Here is a 10,133-nt window from a genome sequence, read left to right as displayed (position 1 = left end):
GATCAGCTCATTCAATTTTTCAATGCAGTTCATTTTCACAAACAATATCAAAAAAATACACCATACTCAGAAAGCAAATGATGTGTCATGTTCTGAATGTGAATACTGGTATTGTTTATCTCTTAGGGCAAAGAATGGTTCAAGAAAGAGAAGATTTGAATACTGTAATAACGAATAAATCAATAATAATAATAACAATAAATTTTATTTATATCCCGCCCTCCCCAGCCGAAGCTGGGCTCAGGGCGGCTAACAACAATCAAAATAATCCAACATTCTAAAAACATTCATTATAAAATTAATTAAAATCAAATTAAAATCAAATTGATGGCAACCATTAAGCAAAATTCTGTGCAGATTGCCAGAGGAGGGGGGTCAGGCTGCGCCCTGACCAAAGGCCTGGTGGAACAGCTCTGTCTTGCAGGCCCTGCGGAAAGATGTCAGGTCCCGCAGGGCCCTAGTCTCTTGTGAAAGAGCGTTCCACCAGATTGGAGCCGCGGCCGAGAAAGCCCTGGCTCTAGTTGAGGCCAGCCTAACCTCTCTGTGGCCTGGGATCTTCAGGATGTTTTTATTTGCAGACCGTAAATTTCTCTGTGGGACATACCAGGAGAGGCGGTCCCGTAGGTACGAGGGTCCTAGGCCGTATAGGGCTTTAAAGGTTAAAACCAGCACCTTAAACCTGATCCTGTACTCCACCGGGAGCCAGTGCAGCTGGTATAGTACCGGATGAATATGATCTCGCAGCGAAGACCCCATAAGGAGTCTCGCCGCGGCATTCTGCACCCGCTGGAGTTTCTGGGTCAGTCTCAAGGGCAGCCCCACGTAGAGCGAGTTACAATAATCCAGTCTGGAGGTGACCGTCGCGTGGATCACAGTGGCTAGGTCAGGGCGAGAGAGTTAAGGAGCCAACTGCTTAGCTTGGTGGAGATGAAAAAATGTCGCCTTTGTTATAGCTGTAATCTGCGCCTCCATAGAGAGGGAGGTATCGAAGATTACACCCAAACTCTTAACGGACGATAAGATGTACAACACAATGACAATGATTAAACTATGTATAAAATATGCTTTAGATACAGAATGCAATTCTCATTCCAGCATAGTGCCCAAGTATTACCAACACTTCACAGCCTTGGTTTTTGCAGTAAAGGAGATCAATGAAAACCCTCAGATCTTACCCAATCTCACGTTGGGATTCAACATCTATGACAGCCATAACAATGCAAGGAAGACCTATTATGCCACAATGCTGCTTCTATCAGCTCTGGAAAGATTTATCCCTAACTACATAAAGAACAACCAGAAAAATCTAATTGCTGTCATTGGGGGACTAGATGCCCACATTTCTTTTAACATGGCAAATCTGTTGAATAACTATAAGATTCCGCAGGTAGGAGATTTGTGTGTTTTTGTGTGTGTTATTGGAATTTAACTGATACTCACCATTACTTGTTCCTTCTTTTTAAAAATAATATTTTATTAGTTTTCAATTACAGTCCAATAATATAATATTTATAATATAATTATTACTACAAATCATTCAAATACCGAATTATATTATTTAGCTACAGTGGGACCCCAGTGTGCTAGATTTGATGGTTTGATGGTTTTCTTTATTTTTGTGTTCCAAAATCTAATTAATTTCAATGACATTCTGGTCATAATAAGAATTCCTCATACAACAACTGCAATATTAATAACTTCTATTCGTGTTGACACATTAAATGATTTATAAAACTACAAGTGAGGAACTCAACATATATCCTTGTTTTTCCTGTATGTGGCAATTATTCTGTCTGTGGTGTTTCTTCCTGTCCTTGTAAGTTGTTATGTTTTTCTTTCCCCTGGTTGTTGCTGTTTTCTGTCATGCCTTGGGCGGAGCTGATATCCCATTGTTGTTCCAGACATTTCTCCGTTGCTCTGTCCCATGTTTCGTTGTTTTGCAACTTTAATAGCAGCTGCAAAAGGCACTCTGTCCCAGTAAATATTACCTGTTGCCACCATTTTTCCTCTCAGCCTGGGAAGAAGAGCAGTCTGTCGAACTGCACGTGACTCAATAAAGAACCTTATCAGTTCTTGGCAGTTCACAGACTCCTTTTATCCTTCCTTCCTACTGAAGATATATGAGCAATTACACTTCCAATTAAATTAAATTCCAAGTCCTCTTAGTGTTATTCTGTTCACTTTGTAAATAATAAAGGATGGGGAAGAGTCAGCTCTAAGTTTCCATCGTAAATCTTTTGCAAAATAGAGCTTCGCTCCCTCTTTCCTTTTTTTACACGCACAGTTCCGTTTAATGTTATAGTCCATATTTATAATCCAATTTCTTCCATCTCATTTGTATAAATATAATTTGAACTAACATTCAGAGGAGGGTTGCTGAATCGTAAATGTAGAGAATAAAACTTTAAACAAAGAAACTGTAGGCTCCTCTCCCCCTCACCGTATTTTGCTCTGAAACCCTTATCTCAAGTTCAAACCTTAAAGTCCTTGCAGTTGATTTGTTCTGCAGTTTGTGATCTCATCTCTTCTAGCATGTTCCTGTACTTTAGTCCAATTAAGCTCTAATTAACAGGGAAACCATTGCTTATTAGTAGCAGTGTTGGTGGGTTTTCAGCAGGTGAAGTGATTTTGCACTCAGCACCTCCCTGCCCCCTCATTCCATGTCGGAGTGAGAGCCAGGTACCGAGATTCAGCTCTCCCTAACCTGATAAAGAAAAAAGTTAAAGAACTTGTGTATGGTCAAAATAACATTGCTTGAGAAGGGCTGTTACTCAGTGTTGGAGCATCTTCTTTGTATGCAAACTATCCCAGGTTCCATGTAGGACTGGGAAACACCCCTGCAAAGTCATTGCCAATCACAATACTCAGCTAGATGGACAATTGGTCTTACGCTGTATAAGGCAACTTCCTCTAAGAGTTACCTCTTATTTTATCTTGACAATATTTTTATCAGAATGTTGGAGTCATGTAGCAATTAAAAAAATGAAAAGAATCCCCACTGTGTTTCCACCTCACCCATGGAGCCACTCAGTGGTCATAGATGATCCCATATTCTTTTAGTCACAGCTATCTTGAGAAATAAAGTAGTACAATTCACTTGTATTATTGTTGTGAAGACTGATAAGGTGTGGGATGAATCAAATGCCTTCCCCCTCAGATGATCATCCATCAGTTGTAGGAAGCAATTTTCGGCCATTTCTCCCGCTCTTGCTAGGCCCCACACTTTACAAAGATCTACTTTGGAGGGTCCCCAAATCCTCTGGAGGGGAGGGGGAATTGGCAAATATTGAATCCCTCCTTATTTTGCAGACAGGTAGCTTTGATTAGGAGAGAGATGGCATGGTACTCTAACGTTCATGGTTTTGAAACCTTCAGCATGACAGATACATTCTATTACTGTTCTCTTTCTCCCCCTTCCCCAATTTCTCTTCAGCTCATATATGGCTCCATTCCATTGATGAATGATGAAACCACAGGGCATTCCTTCTACCAGATGGTTCCCCGTGAAGCACATCAATATACAGGGATTCTTTCTTTGCTTCTATATTTCAAATGGACATGGATAGGAGTCTTTATAATGGATGATGAAAACGGTGAAAGATTTTCGCAAACTGTATTACCACTCTTTTCCCAGAAAGGTGTCTGCTATGCATTCATAAAAAGAGTCCCCCTATTCACTGATCCCTCTCAAATTAACCAAGTAGTAGAACATGGTGAGGAAATATATAATGAAGTAATGCATAGTACAACAAATGTTGTTCTGTTTTATGGAGAATCAAAATCAACGGTGTTCTTGAGATGGATTCCATATTTTGCAGAAAATCCACCATGTCTACCAAAAGCTATGGTATGGATAACAACAGCCCAAATGGAGCTCACTTCACAAGTGTTTCAAAGGAACTGGGAAACGGAAATATTTCATGGTGTCCTGTCCTTCACAATCCACTCCAATGATTTCCCAAAATTCAAATCATTTGTTGAGAGAAGAAATCCTTTCAGCGCAAAAGGAGACGGTTTCATCAGGGACTTCTGGAAACAGGCCTTTGGCTGTGTATTCCCAGATGCAGATATGGCAGATGTGGAGGAGAATATATGCACTGGGGAGGAGAAATTGGAGAGCCTCCCAGCACCATTCTTTGAGATGAACATGAATGGCCACAGCTATAGCATCTACAACGCTGTCTATGCTGTAGCCCATGCTTTACATGACATGTCCTCATCTAGACTCAAACACAGAGCAATGCAAAGTAAAATGGAGCATCAGAATCAACAGTTGTGGCAGGTAATATGCTCAGCAACGTTAATTGACAGACTACCACAACCGTGGTACAATAGACTCAAATCTATATAAGAAAATTGTTTCCCCACAACTCTACCACTGTTCATCTTTATTCATTTTCACCAACTAGTATGAAAATAGTAGCCCATTGGTCTTTTAAGATGGGCTCCTTGGTTCCACTGAATTTAGTATATGAACCATACTTGGCTTTATATCTATAAGGTGTATAGGTGTAGCTTTAAGAAGCATTCTCTCTGCCCCTCATTATTCTTCCCAAATGATCCCTTTCTCTCACACACTTTGATTAACTAAGTAACCCACATTCCAGTTCAAGGCTCTCCTCCAGATATTTATTGGACTACAATGCCCATCATCCCTAACAATTAGCCATGCTGGTTTGGACTGATGGGGGTTAGAATCCAACAAAATCTGGAGAAGGGCGCTACGTTAAATAGTTCTGCTTTAGGTTGAGTATAGACATATAGAAACATGCCACAATACATTCCAACATTCATTCATGCTTGCTACTGCTTACTGTACTGCCGCAATTGATTTATTTTGCTCAAGTCTTTTTGACATTTTGAAATTTTATTTGTTCATTTAAGAGTTTTATCTATAATTTGGATGCATAATGATAATAATGATAATAATGATAATAATGATGATAATGATGATAATGATGATAATGATGATAATGATGATAATAATGATAATAAACCTACAGAGACAAAAACAGTGAAACAAGGGCTATCCAGAACATAGAACAGAAATCAATTCAATCACAGGTAATTCAATTTCAGTAATTACCTCTTTTTTATGGGGGGATGCAGAGAAACGCATACCCCTAAACAATTTGTGAATCTAAGTTTGGCCTCATTAAGGGGTAGTATTTCAATATGAGTAGGAAAATGAGAGCACCCCTAAACATTTTTATTAGAAAAAAGCAATGTATATATGTCTGTGTGAGAGAGAATAAAACATTTTTAAAAAGACTTGCAGTCCTCAGCAACATAAAAACCCTACTTATACACAAACAAATTCAGCAAACTATACTTCTGGGGGGGAAATAAATGCAATGAATCATCTGTTGGGACAGTAGCAGTTATGCATATTATTATTATTATTACTATTATTATTATTATTATTATTATTATTATTATTATTATTATACCACCATATACCTGGAGGTCTCAGGGTGGTTCACAGTATATAAAATAAAAATAAAAGCAGTAACCAAAAAGAGCCACATTTTAAAAGGGTATGGGATGTTGATCAGGTCAACCAAAGGCCTGGGTAAAAAAGAACGTTTTTGCCCAGTGCCTAAAGGTGTATGAATGAATGTGCAAACTATTCAGTGTAATGTGTGAATGTTGAAAAAAGACATTTGCTGTAGAAGCATTTATTGGAAGATACGTTCTCATGATGGGAGTCAAATAGGTGGATAACCAAATAGCTTCCTGGTGGCATCATCACTGCTCTTGGCCAGAAGGGAGATTAGCATTGAAAAGTGGCAGGGAAGCTGAGATAGAGCAGCTGCCCTGTGGGAGCACTGGTTCTGCTGGTGCACTCAAGCTACACAGATCTCTCCACTGCCTTCCTCTTCTCCATCACTCTCTTGGGAAAGAGTATGAACAAAAGTGACAGGAAGTTTGCTTTGTGGTGGTATAATGTATTGCATTTTGTAAACTGATGTGAGACTTCTGTTTAAGGCAACTCTTAAGTCAAATTCATTATAACATTGACAATAATGTCACACTTATGATTTTCATCATTAATTGTATCTGCTCCCATCTCTAAATCATAAACAGTGAGAGTATTTTTCATGTTTTCCCGCCAAATCAAAACCCATACATAACATTACTTCTTGATATGAAAAATCCAATTGCAGTCCTTTCTCAACTCTTACCTTCTTCTAACCAACCTAGCTCCATCATTTCCTCAGAAGTGTCTCCTTTAACAACAGTGCTGGAGACACAGTTTCCTTTGACCAGAATGGGGAGATATTGGCTGGATTTGATGTAATCAACTGGATTGTTTTCCCAAACCAATCATTTCATAGGGTGAAAGTTGGAAGGGTGGATCCTAACCAAGTGTTCACCATCAATGCGGATGCCATAACATGGTACAGTGGGTTTAACCAGGTAGGTCCCTTGCCTAGTGAACATTATATCCAATTTTGAATGAGTACAAACTGTCTGGGGTGTATGTGGTGTTAGGGATGGAGTAGTACCTCTGGTGGGCAACATATCATGCTTTTTCTGGGGTAGTTTGTACACCTTTGGTCCCCACCCTGCTCTCAGCCCTCAGCTATAACTCCTAGAAGCTTGCAGCATAGGACAATGGCCAAACCCTGGGAAAGGTTTCAACTGGCCTGATAAGTGAGGTGAGGGTAGTCAATGGGTCTCAAACCCTTGTTTAGTAAGGGACTTCACCTGCAGGCAAATACATGCTCCGGTGGATAGAGCAGACAAGAGCAATACGGGGTTGAACGGTCAAGAAGGCGGTTTTTGCACATGGTGTAAAGGAGAGTGAGGGGCAGATAGGACCTATCAACCTGGGAAGATAGCCCATCTGGGAGAAGGAAAACTCTGGCGCTAAACCTCTGCTACTTGCATTATATTTTCAGGAAAAGAAAATGCTAAGAAGTAAAGCCTACACAGATCCAGAGTGCCATACATCTGGGAAATCCAAGATATGTCCTTGGGGTGGGGGCATCTGAAACATTTTAACGGAAATGTCTGGGTTTTTTGGTGGGTGGGCTTGAGTTTGGATGCAGGCACAGGTGGGGAAATCAATTTACAAAAAACCCATCACTTTGACAAGTGTAATTAATGTAAATATTTAGGCACAATAGGATATCATTTTATTTGTGTTAATAAAGAAAGGTAGCAGTCTTAACCATATGTTGCTTATGGTGATATCACTTTGGAACAAAAAAGAAGTCAAAAGAAACATAAAAATTACATCTCCTATTTTGCATTCTCATTTTTGCATTAGTCCCAGCCACTTTCTTTATGTAATGAGAGGTGCCATCCTGGCTTTAGGAAGAAAGTGAAGGACGGGAAACCATTTTGCTGTTATGATTGCATCCCATGTCCTGAAGGGAAGATTTCAGACCAGGAGGGTAAGAATTAAGTATATATTGTATTACTTGACACAATTGTTCCGACTTAAAGACAGAGGAATGTGCCTATATCACAGTTACTTTTCTTTAATGTTTGAAGTGTTTGGAATGTGCAGCCATTAATGTGCAGAAGCGGCTTAGTCCTGCTGGCCACATGACCCGAAAGCTGTACGCCGGCTCCTCGGCCAATAAAGCGAGATGCGCGCTGCAACCCCAGAGTCTGTCACAACTGGACCTAATGGTCAGGGGTCCCTTTACCTTTACCTATTATCGTTAGCTTCAGGTTACTCACATCAGTTTCTATCAAGAAATGATAATGCCTTCTGAGTAGTTATCTGAAGGGAGGTACTGGTGATATTTAGGAAAGAATGTAACTTTCAATGGGAGGGTTGAATTGTTCATGGATGGCAGGCATTAAACGCCCCAACCCAGGCATTATGTATCCAATACTTTAAACATATTCACATGCACTTTGCACCAGGTTGGGGGGGGGTGATGTAGGATGCAGGAAGGGGGGGAAGGCATCAGGGCTTGCAGAGGAAGCATGCCACCCTGTGAGAACTTGGATCCTGAGCCAGCACCTCTGCCACCATTGGGACTGATTTGGTCTGAACACTCTGACACAGGCCCACACTGGTAAAGCAATAGCAGGCTGGTGGGGGGTAGGATAGAATTGCACACTAATATTACATCTATTCAACAACACTTTGTATTGAGTCTCCCAAACTTTTGTAAGATAGCTAACATCCTAATTTCTACATAATAACACACACACACAGAGAGGGAGACATCTGATTTTGGATATTGCACTTATATCTGCAGCACTGGGAGGCAGAAGCAGGTTCCTTTGAGACTGCTGATGATCTAGAGATTTTACGCTGGAACAAGTAGTGCTATCATCAGCTGACTGCTCCAGCAAAGGAAAGAAGGGGAGCTCATTTTTAGCTTCTGATTATTACCACATTGGAGCCCAAGATTTACCTGCACCGCATCCTGACATTTGGTCCAAGCCAGGTGGACATGGCTTATTCAAAGGGGCCCCAGAAGTGAAATGAGGAGGCCTGGCATATCAAGTTTGGACTGCAGGCAGCAGGTTCACCACCCCTACTCTAGTGAAAGGCAGAGCAGTTCAAGTCACAGTGGAGTACTTTTGATGAAGGGGGAGTGTGACTTCACCTGGCTCCATCATTACAGCACTTAGGTGGTATGCCTACAAGTCATAGAAAGGGTAAACACATGCCGACACCATGAGGTGTTTGAAGAACAGAAGTGAATTGGAAAATGATCTTTTTGATCCTCCTCAGCAACTTGCAGCTCTGGGCCTCTTTGCTGTGCCATCCTGGGAGCTGGCATAGCACAAATATAAAAATTTCTTGCTCCTCTACTATTGTCCTAGCCTGCGTTAGATGCTGTGCTATGGATGTATACCTTTTAAACAATGCCACCAAAGCAAATTAACTTTGACTTAGTAATCCCATGTTCTGTGCCAGTTAGAGGATGGGATACTTTTCATACTGCATGTGCGGAATGAAGTATGGACAAAAATATGTTCTCCGTTTGCAAAAACAACAACCAAATTATAACTCTTTCCCCGCTCAAATTAAGACCATATGCCTTCTTTTTCAGACATGAATGATTGTAATAAATGCTCAGAAGAAGAATATCCAAACACAAATCGGAATATGTGCATTCCCAAGGAAATAAGCTTCTTGTCTTTTGAAGAAACTTTGGGGAGCATTTTAGTCTGCTTTGTTCTTTGCTTTGCTTTGGTTACAGCTCTGGTGCTGTGGACATTTCTAAAGCACCACAGCACACCCATTGTCAAAGCCAACAATCGGGACCTCACCTACACTCTCCTCATCGCCCTTCTCTTCTGCTTCCTTTGTGCATTGCTATTCATCGGAAAGCCTGAGAAGCTGACATGCCTCCTCCGACAAACAACATTTGGCATCATTTTCTCAGTAGCTGTTTCTTGTGTGTTAGCAAAAACCATCACAGTAGTTCTGGCTTTTATGGCCACCAAACCAGGATCCAAGATGAGGAAGTGGGTGGGGAAGAGAACAACCACTTCCATTGTGGCTTCCAGCTCCCTTATTCAAGCAGCTGTCTGTACTGTGTGGCTGGGATTCTCACCCCCATTCCCTGATGTTGACACACACTCGTTGACTAAAGAAGTTGTACTAGAATGTAATGAGGGATCTGTCGCTATGTTTTACTGTGTCCTGGGCTACATGGGCTTCCTGGCTCTTGTCAGCTTCACTGTGGCTTTCCTTGCCCGGAAGTTACCTGACAGTTTCAACGAAGCCAAGTTCATCACTTTCAGCATGCTGGTCTTTTGCAGTGTTTGGCTGTCCTTTATTCCCTCCTACCTGAGCACCAAGGGAAAATACATGGTAGCTGTGGAGATCTTTTCTATCTTAGCCTCCAGTGCTGGTCTGCTGTGCTGCATCTTTGCCCCCAAATGCTACATTATTGTGTTACGGCCTGAGCTGAACAACAGGGAACATCTAATAAGAAATAAGGCCTGAAGAATTTGTGCACCTTCATGTTTTAGAACTCTGGAGTTTTGTTTTTGTTTGCACATCAGAATATTTGTAAGAGCTTCCCTTTCAGCAGTTGCCATAAATATGTTTCCCTACAGATGTCACTATGTTTTTAAATTTATAATCTGTTCTTCACTGTAAAAGGCTCTCTATGTGGGTAGTATTCAAAAATAACAACTTTAAATCA

General features: G+C 40.8%; 1 protein-coding gene across 1 annotated transcript; it reads left to right on the top strand.

Annotated features, from left to right (window-relative positions):
* Positions 1–1,021: 1,021 nt before the first annotated feature.
* Positions 1,022–9,931, top strand: LOC310747368 (vomeronasal type-2 receptor 26-like; the record flags this gene model as incomplete). Its single annotated transcript, XM_083581731.1, has 5 exons — positions 1,022–1,387; positions 3,434–4,282; positions 6,205–6,420; positions 7,277–7,403; positions 9,180–9,931. The coding sequence occupies 5 exons, from the start codon at positions 1,022–1,024 to the stop codon at positions 9,929–9,931; spliced, it is 2,310 nt and encodes a 769-aa protein (XP_083437857.1).
* Positions 9,932–10,133: the final 202 nt, after the last annotated feature.

This window comes from Podarcis filfolensis, assembly GCF_964270895.1.
Source record: "Podarcis filfolensis genome assembly, chromosome: 13".
Lineage (NCBI taxonomy): Eukaryota > Metazoa > Chordata > Lepidosauria > Squamata > Lacertidae > Podarcis > Podarcis filfolensis.
This window is presented reverse-complemented; position numbering and strand designations above follow the sequence as displayed.